We start from the raw sequence: 17,491 nt of genomic DNA, 5'->3' as shown, positions 1-17,491 counted from the left end.
AGATAGATAGATAGATAGATAGATAGATAGATAGATAGATAGATAGATAGATTTTTTTTTTTAAGGAAAGAGGGAGAGCTGGGTGGGGGTGGGGAGGGAAAGAGAATCTTAAGCAGGCTCCACGCCCAGCACAGAGCCCAGCGTGGGGCTTGATCTCACAACCCTGAGATCATGACCTGAGCCCAAATCAAGAGCCAGACGCTTAACCAACTGAGCCATTTAGGCACCCTGAGTTCCTGGATCTTACGGTAATTCTGTTCAACTTTTTGAGAAACCAAGAAATCTTTAGTAAGCAACACATATGTATATTGTGCTGATGCAAACATGGATAATTTGGCTTTTTTTTTAATTAAGTAAGCTCTGTGCCCAACGTGGGGCTCAAACTCATGACCCCAAGATCAAGACTTGCATACTCCACTGACTGAGCCAGCCAGCCGCTCTTCCTTTAGGTCTTTAATCCCATTGCCCAGTAATATCCAAACAGACTATTTCTGTGATCTTTAAGAGTATGAAAGCAATGCCTGTACTTAGTTTAGCTTGCTTTTTGTAGTGATCAGGTTCTAAACTGAGCTTAATCAGCAGACCTAGCATGACACTGGATGAGGAGAGAACAGAAATGGACCAGCTGAAAAATGGTAGAATGAATAGAGGTTTATTTTCCTAGGCACATATTAATGATCTTTCCTACATGAATTTTTGGGTATTCCTGTTTTTAGCTTCAAATAGGTTTTAAAAACTTAATTCTGATTTTAAAACTTTAAAAATTAATAGTGTTTCTCTTAGAATTTCTTCATTCCAGTTTATTAACACTGTACTTATTGAGTATAACACTGTGGCCTGCTTAACAGAAAAAAAAAAGTCACTTCAGCATATAAAGAGCCTATTTTTCTCATGTACGAAGAAGTTTGGAGGAGCTCAGAGGTAGTTAAACTATGTCATCAAGGATCTAGGCTCCTTTGGTCTTTCTGCTATCCTTAGCCTGTAGCTTTCCTCCTCTTAGATGCAAGGCATTTGCTGTACTAATAGGTATCACATCTGCATTCTTGGCAGCAGAAGGAAAGGCTCAAAGTAAAAGCCTTCTCTGCAAGGTTTCTCTACCTTTCGATTAGGAGGAGAAGCCCTTCCCAATGATTGCTGATTGTACACCATTGGTCAGAATGCAGGCGCACACACAGCTCCAGGTTGGGAATGGAGTTTTCTTTCCCACCTCGTTAATGGAGGGAGGCAAGGGAGAATGGGGTTGGAATGGTGATCCAGTGAGCCAAACCATGGTACATGTATCACTGGTCATAGAGATAAGGAGTGTTTAAAATTTCACCACTTCTGTAAATGGTTTTTTGTTTTTGCTCTTTTTTTTTTTTTTAAGAGAGGGAGAGTGAGGGGGTGGAGGGATAGAAGGAGAGGGAGAGAGAGAATCTTAAGCAGGCTCCATGCCCAGTGTGGAGCCCAATGTGGGGCTCAGTCTCATGACCCTGAGATCCTGACCTGAGCCGAAATCAATAGTCAGACACTTAACCAACTGAGCCACTCAGGCGCCCCTGTAAATGTCTCTTCAGGCTGCACTGTCCTGCTTGTCCTGTAATGTCAAATCCCAAATCTGTGCCTATAAATACGAACATCCTTCCTGGTTTTGTTTGGTAAGGTTTGCTTTTTTTTTTTTTTTTTTTTATTTTTTAGTAGTTCCCATTTAATAGATTATAAAACTGAGGTTCAGACAGTTTTACTAATTTGCACACACTTACACAGATAATAAATGGTCATGCCAGGCTCGTTGCATCCTGAACTAGCACATGTAATCACTTGTGCCCAACTGTTGCTGAATGGGTATATTCTGTGATTGACCTAATTGACCAGTCTCCTCCTAATGGACACCAGCTAATGGTTCTTACGTGAGGCGAACAAGGCTCGGAGAGATTAAGAGGCTTGTTTAAGGTGCATCAGCTGTATCGAGGTTTACATATCATTAGCATGATGAGGTGTTAAGCTAGATGTTAACGTTCACTTAGGTGTTTGGATAATTCATTACTGTTCTTCCCTTTGCTCTGGCAGCCTAAAGGTGTAAGTGACGAAGATGTAAAGACTGTGTTCTCTTCATGGCTACAGCAGCATACTACCACTTCGCTTCCTTTGATACTGTCAGAGGAAGAATACATTAAGCTGAGAATTGAAGGCGGTGGGTACATTGTGTCATTTTGGTATTTTTCCTATTGAAGAAGTGTTCGTGATTTTTCCAACCTGTCATACGTGTGGACAGGAAATATAATGATAAGTAAATGGTTTTACATATCAAAGAATACCTTTCTTTAAATAAATTTAAATCTTAAATTATTTCATCTCTGCTTCAGTGCTAACTCTACATTTATTGCCTTTTTTTTTTTGATAGGGTTGAAGGAGTTTTCTCTAAATATAGTTCATTCTTGGGAAAAAGAAAAAGAAAACATTTTTTTGTTGAGCACTAGTCTGCTGCAGAAGACCACAATACAAGTAATCACGTACTATTGAATATTTAATGAAATAATATTTGGCACATAGGATCGATAATAAAGTATGAGTTTACCTGTAAGACTTTGCATCCTGAAGTGTGTTAGAAATGTGAATAAGAGTAAGGAATAACTTGATTTAAAATATTTTATTATAGAGTCTCTTTAACTTATCTAAACAAATTGATTTGTCCTAAACTTAAAATCAATGCACAATTAAGTTTCAAGAATAGAATTGATTGTGTTAACTGGCAAATGAATCATGATTTCATATTATTCTAGTATTGAAGCGCAGGAAAACTTAGCTTTAGGGGTTTGATTTTTTAAATTCATATTTTTACTTGCAGCTTTGCTGTAACCCATATTTGCAATAACCCATATTATTTTGGCAGTTCTTAAATTCTCAGCTCCTAACAAGTATTATCAGATCACTTTTCTTCCAGAAGGATTTTATAAGTGGTCTTTTTAGAATATTAGGTTTTCGTTAGGATATTCACTCTTATTGTTATAGGATTAAAGATGCTCTAGTTGTTTAGAATTTGAATGGTTGGAAACTAGACATTGTCTCTCTACTTTTGAGATAAAGCTGAAGGAGAATACCATTCAGAGGAGGTAAAAATGTAAGACCTGTGAAGAGTATATATGACACACATCAAAATTGCAAATAAAGATGTGTCCTTAAAATGTATGAAGGAGATGACATCCTTTACTGGTTGTTGACCATAAATATTTTTGTTCCTTGGTTGAGTAAATTATTGTTGTGAAGGCTATTTTGAGTAATGATCTTGCATGCACAATGTGTCTTTTCTCTCTGTGTAACAGAATCAGTAATTCAGTTTCCTGGGACCTGAGAAAAACAGGCCAAAGATATAACTTTGAAATGTAAAACTGATTTTTCCTTGCTACTATAGGTCCTTCTAGACCCTATGGTAAAAGAAGAAAACAGTGAGGAAATTGACTTTATTCTTCCTTTTTTAAAGCTGAAGTGCTTGGGGTAAGAAGTTCTGGCCAAACTAGTATGTTTACAGTCATGTTTGACATGATCTGGCAGGGTTTTTATGTATGAACATTAAAGTAGATGTTAATATTGAATAATCTTAATAATGCATTTATAGATACTTTTTCAAGGATTGTTTCTATTTTCACACCTTGCGTGGTAATTTGCCTTGTCTTCTTAGGTAACTACATAAAGGGCTGAAGCTTATTAGAAATTTTGCTTTGAGATTTGATTTGTGAGAAGGAAGCAACTGGGTATGACTCGGATCATATGTGCTTGAATAAAACAGTACTTCTTAGAGCTAATATATTTATTTTAAACATTAAATCCAAAAATATTATTTGAATGTTTAAAAATATTTCAAATTAAGTTATTCCTTCAACTATCTTATTAATTTACTAATTAGGATTATTTGTGTTTTCCTTAACTTTTAAAACCAAACAAGTCTGAAAAGAACCCCCTTTTAATTTCTTTATCTCTTATGCAATATGAGAATCTCCTATAATCATTACATCTTCCCATTCTTCACAGAAGCTTTTTGTAGTTGTAGTGGTAGTGATTTGATTTCCTGTAATAGTATAGTCTGTAAATGTGCTAATAAAAGGATTAAACCATAAAGTAACAATGTTTAAATACAGCATATTATTCATGTTGAAAGTAAAATCTCTTCAGACTCTGATTTTAGGAATTTATATTTATTATCAGAAAGAAAGTGCTAGAGTCAGGAAGTAGGTTGAAGTTCGTGCTTGTATAATCTACAAATTGAAACTGGATTTCAAAGGCTGAGTTTAAGAGGAAATCAGTCTGCAATTATCCTAACTCTTCAAATGCACGCATTTATGATTATGTTGATTACCAAACCAAAAATCATTTTGAGAGGGGTGTCCGTGTGTGTTAAGACAAATTCCTTAAGATGCCCTGTTCAGACAAAACTTCTAGTTACTGTACATGTTTGAAAGTAATAAAACTAATTTTAAAAGCTGTTAACTCAGATTTGGCATTAATTCAATATACTTTCAAGTAAGGGAAAATTTCCACATTTTACTCTTTTAAAAATCATTAACCAGCCTGGGAAGGAAAGTTACAGAATTTTTTACAGCTGGATTTTATCCTGCTTCAGTGTTTTATCATGCAACAATGTATATATTTTGCAGAGGAGTGAATTCCTTAGGTGTATCCTCCATGGAACACATCACTCATAGCCTCCTGGGACGCCCTTTGTCTCGACAGCTGATGTCCCTGGTGGCAGGACTTAGGAATGGAGCCCTTTTATTCACAGGAGGAAAGGTATGTGGTTAAAATGTGCCCATTGCATTAGTCACTTTTTTTCTCTCTCTGGGTTTTGATCATCTGTTATATGGGGTTGTTAACACAAGATTTGGGAAGGCTACATTTGCTTGGGAAATATAGAAAGTGGTGATGAATAAAGTGACATTCTCCCTGCTTTTTTTCTTTTTTTTTAAAGATTTTATTTATTTATTTGAGAGAGAGAGAATAAGAGACAGAGAGCATGAGAGGGAGGAGGGTCAGAGGGAGAAGCAGACTCCCTGCCGAGCAGGGAGCCCGATGTGGGACTCGATCCCGGGACTCCAGGATCATGACCCGAGCCGAAGGCAGTCGCTTAACCAACTGAGCCACCCAGGCGCCCCATCCCTGCCTTTTTTCTGTACCAATTGATATGATTGTATGATTTTTGCTTTTTAGGGTGTTGATAGGGTTGATTGGTTTTCAAATATTGAACCAGCCTTACGTATCTGTAATAAATCCCACTTGGTTGTGGTATATAATTCTTTGTATACATTGCCAAGTTTGTTTGCTAATACTCTTTTTTTTTTTTAAGTTTTTTTTTTTAAGATTGTTTATTTGAGAGACAGAGCACGTGCACGAATTGGGGGTGAGGGTGGGGGTGCAGAGGGAGAGGGAGAGAAGCAGACTCCCTGCTCGTCAGGGAGCCCGACACAGGGATTGATCTCACAACGCTGAGATCATGACCTGAGCCAAAACCCAAGAGTCGGACTCTTAACCAACTGAGCCACCCAGGTGCCCCAGTTTGTTTTTTTTTAATCTGAGTAATCTCTACACCCAACATGGGGCTCAAACTCATGACCCTGAGATCAAGAGTTCCATGCTCTTCTGACTGAGCCAGCCAGGTGCTCCATTGTTTGCTAGTATTCTGTTGAGGATTTTTACATCTAAATTCATGAGCGATATTAGCCTATAGTTTTCTTTTCTTTTTTTTTTTTTTTTAAAGATCTTATTTATTTGACAGAGACAGCAAGAGAGGGAACACATGCAGGGGGTGTGGGAGTGGGAGAGGGAGAAGCAGGCTTCCCACTGAGCAGGGAGCCCGATGAAGGGCTCAATCCCAGGACCCTGGGATCATGACCTGAGCCGAAGGCAGACGCTTAATGACTGAGCCACCCAGGCGCCCCTACCCTGTAGTTTTCTGTTTTCATACTGTCTTTGTCTAGTTTTGCTATCAGGGTAACGCTGGCCTAATAAAATGAGTTGAGAAGTGTTCCTTCCTGTTCCATTTTCTGGAAGAGATTATCTAAAGTTGGTATTCATTCTTCCTTAAATGTTTGGTAAAATCCCCAGTGATACCTTCTGGGTGTGGAGATTACTTCACCTTTAACTTTTTAATTATAAATTAAATTTCCTTAATTGTCTATTTCACCTTGGCAGACATTTGGTAGTTTGTAATTTGAAGGAATTGGTCCATTTCTCCTAAATTGTCAAATTTATGAGCATAAAGTTGTTGACCGTATTCCTTTTACTATCCTTTGAATGGCTATGGAGTCTGTTGTGATGGGCTGTTTCCTGATCTTGGTGATTTGTGTCTTCTCTTTAATCTTCATCAGTTTTGGGGCACTTGGGTGGCTCAGTCAGTTGGGCATCTGCGTTCAGCTCAGGTCATGATCTCAGGGTCCTGGGATCAAGCCCCACATTGGGCTCCCTGCTTAGCGGGGAGTCTGCTTCTCCCCCTCCTTCCTGCTTGTGCTCTCTCTCACTATCTCTGTCTCTCTCAAATAATACATATTAAAAAAAAAAAAAAAAGGAATCTTCATTTTGCTAGGGTTTCCCCTGTCCTTTTAAGGGCTTACAGTTTTATTCTCTGCCAATGCAATATTGTTTTCAGGGGTACAGTATGATCTTTGTTGAGTGCTTGTTCTTTCTTTCATTTCAAGATTTTAAGGCTTTTTCAATTCCATTCACTTTTAACTCCAGTAAAATAACTTTTTTCCTGTTACTAGCCCAGTTGCTTTCTTCTGATTCTTATTGAAAATATAGCAACTACTCTAATAACCTAAGTTTCCCCTGTAGGAAACCAGAAAAAGAAGAGCAGATTAAATCCAAGGTAAGCAGAAGAAAAGAAGTAATAAGAATTAGAGCAGAAATCAGTGAATGGAAAACAGGAAATCAATAGAGAAAATCAATGAAGCTGAAAGCTGCTTCTTGGAAAAGATCAATAAAATTGATAAGCCTCTAGCCAGTCTAAGAAAAAAAAAGACACAAATTAGTAATATCAGAAATCAAAGAGGGGACATCACTACAGTTTCCATAAACATTAAAAGGATAATAAAATAGTAATAGTCATGGACAACTCTGCTCACAAATGTGATAACCATCTTAGATGAATGGACCGATTACCTGAAAGAAACAAGTTCCCAAAACTTACACAAGAAGAAATAGACAATATAAAAAGGTCTATATCTAGTAAAGAAATTGAATCAATAATTTATAGCCTTATAAAACAGAAAGCATCAGGCCCAGGTAGGTTCACTGGTGTATTCTATCAAACACATAAGGAAGAGATTACACCAGTTTTCTACAATCTCTTTCAGAGGATAGAAGCAAAAGGAGTACTTCATAACTCATTCTATGAGGCCAACATCACCCTAATACCAAAACCAGACAAAGGCATTACAAGAAAAGAAAACTATAGACCAATATCTCTCATGAACATAGATGCAGAAATCCTCAACAAAATATTAGCAAATCAAGTCAACCAATGTATATGAAGAATTTATACCATAATCAAGTGGGATTTATCGCAGATATGCAAGGCTGGTGACATATAGCAACTATTCTATGTGGTTTCTAGATTTTCTTTGTCAGATTTCAAAATGCATCCTCATTGTAGAGTATTTATTTTGAAAAAGCAATATTCTCTCTTCCCCATCTCACCTAGGGGTAGCATGGTTAATAGAAAGAACAAGCAGGGGCGCCTGGGTGGCTCAGTCGTTAAGCGTCTGCCTTCGGCTCAGGTCATGATCCCAGGGTCCTGGGATTGAGTCCCACATTGGGCTCCCTGCTCCGCGGGAAGCCTGCTTCTCCCTCTCCCACTCCCGCTGCTTGTGTTCCCTCTCTCGCTGTATCTCTCTCTCTGTCAAATAAATAAAATCTAAAAAAAAAGGTTTAAAAAAAAAAAAAAGAACAAGCAGAGAAGACCTGGATCTGAGTCCCACCTCTGTCATGTACTTACCGGCTGTGACCTCAGGCAGGTTTTTGGTTTCTTATCTGCCTTCTTAGGATTAACTTCACTTAAGGGAAATAATATGTGTGAAAGCACTTTGTAAACTGAAAAATGCTATTATACAAATGTGAATGACTTTATGTGAGGAGAAGGCCCTCTGACTAGGCAAAATGATTATGGCAGGGGACCTGTATCTCAGCACCCCTAATTTCTGTTCTTTGGAGAGCATTGACTTTATTGTTTTATTTTTAAGTAATCTCTACATCCAATATGGGGCTCGAACTCATGACCCTGAGATCAAGAATTGCATGTTGCACCAACTGAGGCAGCCAGGCGCCCCTGGAGCCCATTGACTTTAAATGTAAATGCAATTCTGTAAGCTGTATTGATGGTACGATTTGTTGAGTGCCTGCCAAATTTCAGACTTTGTATAACAAGCTTGGCTGTTTTGCCAGCTCATGGTGCTGAAAAACAAAATATTAGAACCAGTGCAGGGCTCTTAAAGCTAGACAAAGCAACGAGGGTAAGAAATAATAGTACACTGAAGGAGAAAACCTGTATTAAAAGAATTATAAAAACCCACCAATGTCAACCTTTCTAGGGGACACTATAGCAATGTTCAGCAAAATTTTAAACGTGTACCTTTTGATATAGTAATTCCACTCCTAGAAATTTATTCTGAACATATAATCTGACAAGTAAACAGGCATATGGATATTTATTTTAGCTTTACTTATAATAGTTAAAAATTGGAAGCAGCATTAATGTACATTAGGAAGGGGCTTATGGAACCTGTTTCAGTCCAGTATGTCTCAGCAGCGGCGTGCTGGGGAATGGGTGCGGCTCCATATTTGTCCATAAGGAGGACGGTGATTTGTCATGAACCTGCACAAATAATCCCATCTTCATAAATTTTCATAAAATGTGCGGGGAGTGTCTGGAAGGATGAAACATCAGAACAGTTGACTTTGGCTACTTCTGTGAGGTGGGATGATTATAGAACATTTTTATCTTTCTCTGCTAAGTGTTTATCATTATTTTGTATTTTTTGCATATTTTATAAACCAGGATCAAACCCTATATAGTCTGGGAGTCACTTAATATAAAAATAAACAGTTCTGCCCACCTTAAGAGTCTCTGAGGGCCACATGGTACACTAATTGGTTGTCACGGTAATACGGTAAATGATCAAGAAACTGGATTAAAATTAGTTAATTTAAGATAATAGGGAAGTGGGTAATAAATGTTTCCATTAAAAATAGTTGAAATTAAGGGGCGCCTGGGTGGCTCAGTCGTTAAGCATCTGCCTTCAGCTCAGGTCATCCTGGGATCGAGCCCCGCTTCGGGCTCCCTGCTCTGCAGGAAGCCTGCTTCTCCCTCTTCTACTCCCCCTGCTTGTGTTCCCTCTCTTGCTGTCTTTCTCTGTCAAATAAATAAATAAAATCTTAAAAAAAAAAAAAAGATAAAAATAGTTGAAATTAAATGGGATTAGGGTTCATTTCTCTAGAAAAATTATTTAATATTCACATTATTCCCTTCTAGTAAATAATGAAGCATTGCCTGTTTTTAAAGGTAAAAGAAATTATTAGTGATTGTTTTAACAAATTGTAAAAACAAATTAGATGTGCATTTTCTGTCTCTGCCCTATAATGAACATAGGATACATCCAGCTTCTAACAACTTGAAACAAAAGTTATTTTAGTAACACCTGTCTTTTTCACACAGTACTAGACTGGTATATACATTTTTTACTTTCTCAAAGCAATTTATTATCTTTAGTGTCAGTACCAATTGGGGTTGGAATTGGGGTGGGAAATGCCCCTTTTTGGGCGGCTTATACTCCAGAGGTTGGGTTGTCCTCTATTACCCTTGCCTGTGTTTCTGTACTACTTGAATCCTGGGATTCCCATATGAAGGCTGGGAAGCTGGAGCCTCCTGGTTTCTTTGCAGAATATTACATATTTTTCTTTGATAGACTTAAATACATATTTAGGAAATCTTTCCCACTTACCTGCAGTGCTCTTAAAACTTCCTGAGTCCGCATTTTCACCCCTTCCTATTAGTTTATACTAAACATCACCCACCATAATATGATCCTAGAGCTCCAGGGATGTAGGGTTTCTTTTCCTTTCTCTCTCTTTTTTTAACCCCTAGCTTTATTGAGATATAACAGACATAGAACATTGGGTAGTGTACACTTGATCGGTGAGGCTGAATCTTGATGGTTGCCACAGTAACAGAAGTTATTTCTGTGATTGAATATATTGCTTATGAAGCAATTATTTTCTAGGGCACTGGAAAATCAACTTTAGCCAAGGCAGTCTGTAAAGAAGCATCTGACATATTGGATGCCCACGTGGAGATAGTTGACTGTAAAACTTTACGAGGTATGAATATAACACTCTATATAAAACCTTTTTTTGCTAGGAAGACGGAAATGTTATTTAATGCTGTTCATCTAATAAATGTGAATATCTGATCTTTAATTTTTCTGTTAGTCATTGAAATTCCTAAGAAATTTAAAATCTTTGGCTTTCTAATATTTTCAGCAAAATTTTTTAAACTCTCCATACTTGATGGAGGCCCCCTCCTTTTTTTCCTAGCCAAAACTCTTTGTAAACTATATTCCTAAAAATGCCAACTTAGACCATTCTGGGAACGTTAGTATCTAAGGTGTACTCTAATGGGTATACATTATCCCTGAATTGCTAGAGAAACCCTGGGTGAGGTGGGGAAGGCTGGCTATGGACAGTGAAGAGGAGAATTACAATTTACCATGTACACTTTGGTACTTTTTAGGTCTTTACTGCTTATTACCTATTTTTTTTAAAAACAAGATTGGAAAGATTTTATTTTGAGTAACTTTTTCCCCCCCTTGGCTACCTCTACCGTGTCATCCCAATTAGTCCCATGCTCTGTGTTTGTGTATTTTATCTAGTATATGGTAAGAAACGAAGAAATAGCCTTCAAAAACCCATTACTTCGTATGCTACAAAGGTGGTTTTAGAGAGACTGTCCATCTCTCAGAGTCCTACTTGAGGCTTCATGTGAAAGTTTTGTTGTAGACCTAAGTAACAGGAACTCTTTATTTTGGCTTATGAATTTGTGTATTTTCTGTTCTTTGAAAATTAAAAGTTGGCAATTCACCAGGAAGTTTGAAGCCAATGTATGACTGAAATATAGTAACTCTAGGATCTCTGGACAGCTACATTTATGTTTGATTTTATCTGAATCTTGATCCCCTACTCTTATTTAACGTTCTTCCACATCCTCCTTTGTTTTACTGTTTTGTGGTATGCCATCTGAAATTTTCTGTGGAATATAAGGCCCAGTAAGAATACATACATACAGGACTTACAGTAGCATGTTCCTTTTTTTCCACTTTATAAAATTCAGTTCTTTAGTGAGTCCTTTGAGACTACATTAATTAAAACCAAGTTAATGATTAACAAATTTTAGTGATTGGTATATTGACAAAATGTGGCTGAAATTTTCAGAGTTAAATCAATATTGAGCTTTTCTAATGCTCTCAAAAGGGCAGCTGGAACTTACCAGGCCTGAAATAACATTAAAACCATTTCATATCTCCCATATTAAGGGAAAAGGCTTGAAAACGTACAAAAAACCCTGGAGCTGGCTTTCTCCGAGGCGGCATGGAGGCAGCCTTCCGTGATTCTGCTGGACGACCTTGACCTCATTGTAGGCCGGCCTGCTGTCCCAGAACATGAGCACGGCCCTGAGGCCGTGCAGAGCCAGCGGCTGGCACATGGTAATGGAAACGCATCCGCTCAGGGCTGTGGGCCTTTTCCTTTGGTTAGCCAACAGTTTTAGTCTTACTGATAAATCTGCTCTCTTCAGATAATGCGATGTTACGTGTTGCTTTTGAGGCTTCTGTATTTGTAAAATTGGTAGACAAGTGCGGTGTGAAAATTCTGCAGCTTTGTGATTAGTCTTCTGGGGTCTTTTCATTCTCCTGTGCTTATTAGAAATTGCTTCGTTGTACAGATTTACTCTGGCTTTGTTCATTTGACAAATGTTTGTCTAATGCTTACGCACAGTGTGTTCTCAAAGTCTAGGAGCGGAACGAAAAGTAAACGGACAATTTTCGTACAGAATACTGATGATAATAATGGTAGCTACCATGCATTGAGGGCCTTTTCTGGGTTAGGATTGTTTTGTACTCTACATGCAAATATTCTCCGGGTGAATAAATGAAAATGGAGAGATGAAGTCATTTGACCAGGGTGGCACAGCTCCGAGGTGGGGGGATCTGCTCTGCTGGAGATGTACGTGGGCAACCGTAGGAGCGCACATCCTCAACTGGGACTGGCAGGGGTGGTAAGGAGTTAGCAGAGAAGGCTGTTGGGGGGAGTTGATAACTGCAGTTAACTGAATTTTGACGGAGGAGTAGAAATTAGCGTGAAGCAGCTAACGAGGAAGCAAAGGAAGCATGATCGATCCACAGGCAAAGGCACAGAGGTACGAGAAATGGTGGGATGTTAGTGACTACCCTGTGCCTGGAGCTTAGAATTCACGCAGGGAGCTGGGGTAGTGTCAGAGGATTTGGCCGCATGTAGCTGCCTCATGGTTCTTGACAGCTGGAACAGAGACAAAATGCAACCACAGTACCTTGGGTTATTATAAACCCATGTTAATCTCAGAGTTAGAGTCCTGTAGGATCTGCAAAACTTGTTAGTGCAATGTTTAATGGAATGCTGCAAATTTCTAGGTCAAGACTCAGATACACCTGATTAATGCCTGTTGCAGTTCTGACCTCCTAATAACCAAACCTGGCAAGACCTGGGGTGGAAAGAGATTGTTCAGGAAGTCATTGTAATAGGAACTGTGTTTTGCCTAATCAACAGAGCACAATATGGGAATTTATCATCCTTCTGTATTTATTTCAGAGACTCCTGTTGATTTACTTCTAAGATCTAGAAGTAAGGAACCACCTAGGCATTGTTCTGAGTGTACAGACTGAGTTTACAGTACTTCCTCTGCCTCCATTAGATTGGTTGGAGTGGGGCTGATATTAGGTCCCCAGTAAATCAATCAGTGAATGAGTGGCAGATTTAATTTTTAGAAGGTATGAAGGATCCATACTCTTTGCACTCCACCTAAAAGCTCAAATTCAGGTTATTTATTTATTTTTTTTTAAGATTTTATTTATTTGACAGAGACAGTGAGAGAGGGAACACAAGCAGGGGGAGTGGGAGAGGGAGAAGCAGGCTTCCTGCAGAGCGGGGAGCCCGATGCGGGGCTCGATCCCAGGACCCTGGGATCATGACCTGAGCTGAAGGCAGACACTTAACGACTGAGCCACCTAGGTGCCCCCAGGTTATTATTTTTAATGAGTGTATAATTCTTAAATTTCATGTTTATATTTACTAAGCTTTTACACTGTATTGCTTTATTCTAGCTTTGAGTGATATGATGAAAGAGTTTATTTCCACGGGAAGTTTGGTTGCACTGATTGCCACAAGCCAGTCTCAACATTCTCTGCATCCTTCGCTTGTCTCCACTCAAGGAATTCATGTATTTCAGTGTGTCCATCATATTCAACCTCCTAATCAGGTAATACTACTTGTGAAGAGTGTTGAAATATGCCCCTCTTCATATAAACCATTTTTCAATTTTACTTTATTTATGTATTTAATTAATTCTATTTTAAATACTTTATATATATTTGTACTTATCATAAATTTATAAATTAAATTTATTAATTAATATAATTTATATAAAATATATTTATAAATAAATTTATTTGTAGGCCTGGAGCCAATGCAGGGCTTGAACTCATGACCCTGAGATCAAGAGTCAGACGCTTAACTGACTGAGCCACCCAGGCATCCCTCATTTTTTAATTTTATTACTAATTTATGGCTTTAAACTTACGCTTAAGGATATTTAAAAGGTGACATTTGGTGCATTTTGTGCTCAGACGCACAATTTCCATTTATAACCATCTGAAATGTTACTGTGTACTTCCCAAGGCTTTTTGGAAAACATTTTTTTAAATTATTGAAGTTTTGTTATTCCATTTAAAAAACAAAAACCCTACAAATTCTGAACTTTATTTTCCATTGGTGAAATCTGTAAATACATCGTGGACATTCGAATTTTTTTTTCCAGTTTATTGAGGTATAATTAACAAAGTTGTATATATTTATACAATATGATTTACATATACATTACGAAATATTTACTACAACCAAGTTAATTGAACACATCCATTACCTTACATAGTTACCTTTTTAAAGATTTCTTTTTAGTAAGAAAGAGCATTTAGTGAGAAATGCAAATAGAATTACGAGTGTGTGTGTGTGTGTGTGTGTATATATATACATATTTGTTTTCCCCCCCCATCATAAGTATACTCTTTAACCTTCATCATGTATTTCACCCATCCCCCCACCCACCGTCCCTCTGGTAACAATCAGTTTCTTCTCTGTAGTTAGGAGTGTTTCTTGGTTTGTCTCCTTTTTTTCCTTTGCTCATTTGTTTCTTAAATTCTACATATGAGTGAAATCACATGATACTTGCCTTTCTCTGATGTATTTCGCTTAGCATTGTACTCTTTAGCTCTATCCATGTTGTTGCAAATGGCAAGATCTCATTCTTCTTTATGGTTGAGTAACGTTCCATTGTATATATGTACCACATCTCCTTTTTCCGTTCATCTGGTGATGGACACTTGGGCTGCTTCCATAATTTGGCTATTGTAAATAATGCTGCCATAAATATAGGGGTGCATGTATCCCTTTGAATTAGTGTTTTTGTATTTTTGATGGTAAATACCCAGTAGTGTGATCACTGGATCATAGAGTCGTTCTAGTTTTAATTTTTTGAGGAACCTCTTCAGTTTTCCACAATGGTTGCACCAGTTTGTATTCCCACAAACAATGCATGAGGGTTCTTTTTTCTTCACATCCTTGTCAGTACTTATTGTGTTCTTTATTAGCCATTCTGACAGGCATGAGGTGATACCTAGATCATTGTAGTTTTGATTTGCATTTCCCTGATGCTTAGTGATGTTGGGCATTTTTTCATATCTGTTGGTCATCTGTATGTCTTCTTTGGAGAAATTTGTGTTCATGTCTTCTGCCCATTTTTTTTCTGCCCATTTTTTAATTGGATTGTTTTTGAGGTACTGAGTTATATCAGGTCTTTGTATATTTTGGATACTAACCCTTTATCAGATATATCATTTGCAACTATCTTCTCCCACTGAGTAGGTTGCCTTTTAGTTTTGTTGATTGTTTCCTTCGCTGTGCAGAAGCTTTTTATTTTGATGTAGTTCCAACAGTTTATTTTTTGCTTTAATTTCCCTGGCCTTGGGAAATACACGTAGAAGAATGTTGCATTGACCGATGTCAGAGAAATTACTGCCTGTGCTCTCTTTAAGGATTTTTTTTCTTTAAGGATTTTTATGGTTTTAGGTCTCACATTTAGGTCATCAATCCATTTTGAATTTATTTTTGTGTATGGTGAAAGAAAGCGGTCCAGTTTTCCCCACACCATTTGTTGAAGACATTGTCTTTTTTCCCATTTTATGTTCATTCCTCCTTTGTCGAAGATTAGTTGACCATCTAATTCTGGGTTTTATTCTGGGTGTTCTGTTCTATTCCATTGATCTCTGTGTCTGTTTTTATGTGCTAGTACCATACTGTTTTAATTACTACCACTTTGTAATATAACTTGAAGTCTGGAATTATACCTCCAGCTTTGCTTTTCTTGGCGTTTATTATGTTGAGGTATATTCCCTGTTAGACGTATTTTGCAGAGAGTTTTTATCAAGAATGGATGTTATACTTTGTCCAGTGCTTTTGAAATGATCATATGGTTTTTATCCTTTTTTATCCAAATAGATGTTTTTTTAAAATTTGATTAAACATTTGTTTCTTTACGAGCACCAATATTCTTTACCCTCTATGATTTTAGTACTCAATTCTAATGTGTGGGTTTTTCCTTCACACCGCCAAGCAATTCTCAGACACCAGATGGGTGTGCTAGAATTCAACTTAATTCTGCTGTCTACTCAGATAGCATCAGATTCCACAGATTAAGGGCTCAATCCTGTAGACTGCTTTCCACTTCAGTGCCAATTGCAAGTCTAGCTTGTTACCTATGCTTCTGACCAACTAGCTGTAAATCAGAGGTTCCCACAACCCCCTGCTTGGCTTTAAGTAATTTTTCCAGAGCAGCTCACAGAACTAAGAAAGCTAGTTTACTCAGTAGATTACTAGTTTATTACAGAGGATATTAAAGGATACAGATCAATAGCCAGATGAAGAGATACATAGGATGAGGTTCTGTTCTCACCAAGCTGCTTCTGTCCTTGTGATGTTTAGGGCCTGGCAAGATGATGGCACATGGAAGCTTTCTGGTTCACCAACCTGGAGGCTCTCTGAATCCTCTCCTTTTGGGTTTTTGTGGAAGTTTCATTACATAGGCATGATCGAGTAAATCTTTGGCCTTTTGCAATTGACTCAACCTTCAACCTTCAACCCTTTTCCCCTTCCTGGAAATCGAAGTGTGGTACTGCAAGTGTCAACCCTCTATGGTTGGTTCCCTGGCAGCCAGCCCTCAGCCTTAGGTGCTTTCTGAAACGCCCCCCTCATTAACATAAATTCTGGTGTGTTGGAAAGGGTGTGAATATCAGGGCGCCTTTATCATTCTTACCACTTAAGAAATTCTAAGGGTTTTAGGAGATCTGGGCCAGAAACAGGGACAAAAACCAAATCTATATTTCTCATCATAAATCACAATATCACAAGCCCACATGGCCCATCGTCCCCTTTGGGGACTCACGTTCAGGAAGGTTTTAGAGGCAATGAGCTCAAAGAAGTATGTTCCAGGACAGACAAGCACATTTTAACCTCTTCTTTAAAAATCTTTTTGTTTTTTTTAAGATTTTATTTATTTATTTTGAGAGCGGGAAAGAGCACACGAGCCAGGGGAGGGGCAAAGGGAAAGGGAGAGAGAATTTCAAGCAGACTCCATGCTGAACGCAGAGCCTGACATGGGACTCCATCTCACAATTGTGAGATCATGACTTGAGCCAAAATCAAGAGTCGGACACTTAACCGACTGAGCACCCAGGCACCCCTTTAAAATTCTTATCCTAAATATTCAGACCCTGTGCTAATTACCTGTTATTGAAGAATGAAAGTATTAAACCTAGTAGTAAGTATAACAGAATGGTAGTAGTATTGGTCATTGAATATCTATTTCTTTTTTAAGTAGGCTCCATGCTGAGCCCAACACAGGGCTTGGACTCATAACCCTGAAATCAAAACCTGAGCTGAGGCCAAGAGTCGGATGCCCAGGGGCACCTGAATGGCTCAGTCGTTAAGCGTCTGCCTTTGGCTCAAGTCATGGTCCCAGGGTCCTGGGATCGGGTCCTGCATCGGGCTCCCTGCTCAGCGGGGAGCCTGCTTCTGCTTCTGCCTCTCCCCATGCTTGTGCTCTCGCTATCTCTGTCACCATCTCTCTCTCTCAAATAAATAAAATCTTTAAAAAAAAAATAACGTGTAC

At 38.2% G+C, this 17,491-nt stretch overlaps 1 protein-coding gene across 5 annotated transcripts in view; it reads left to right on the top strand.

Annotated features, from left to right (window-relative positions):
• PEX1 (peroxisomal biogenesis factor 1) overlaps positions 1–17,491 on the top strand; it is a 72,968-nt gene that overhangs the window by 42,552 nt on the left and 12,925 nt on the right. For 4 of the 5 annotated variants that reach the window (XM_035020552.1, XM_035020551.1, XM_035020555.1 and 1 more), the window contains 7 exons: positions 2,050–2,173; positions 2,384–2,484; positions 3,392–3,474; positions 4,632–4,764; positions 10,245–10,341; positions 11,553–11,723; positions 13,374–13,528. In XM_035020552.1, coding sequence (XP_034876443.1) covers positions 2,050–2,173; positions 2,384–2,484; positions 3,392–3,474; positions 4,632–4,764; positions 10,245–10,341; positions 11,553–11,723; positions 13,374–13,528 — 864 coding nt within the window. The remainder of the gene's footprint in view (positions 1–2,049; positions 2,174–2,383; positions 2,485–3,391; positions 3,475–4,631; positions 4,765–10,244; positions 10,342–11,552; positions 11,724–13,373; positions 13,529–17,491) is intronic. The other variant, XM_035020553.1, reaches the window with a different exon arrangement.

This window comes from Mirounga leonina, unplaced genomic scaffold (genome assembly GCF_011800145.1).
Source record: "Mirounga leonina isolate KUSES-001 unplaced genomic scaffold, KU_Mleo_1.0 Mir_174, whole genome shotgun sequence".
NCBI classification, from domain to species: domain Eukaryota; kingdom Metazoa; phylum Chordata; class Mammalia; order Carnivora; family Phocidae; genus Mirounga; species Mirounga leonina.
This window is presented reverse-complemented; position numbering and strand designations above follow the sequence as displayed.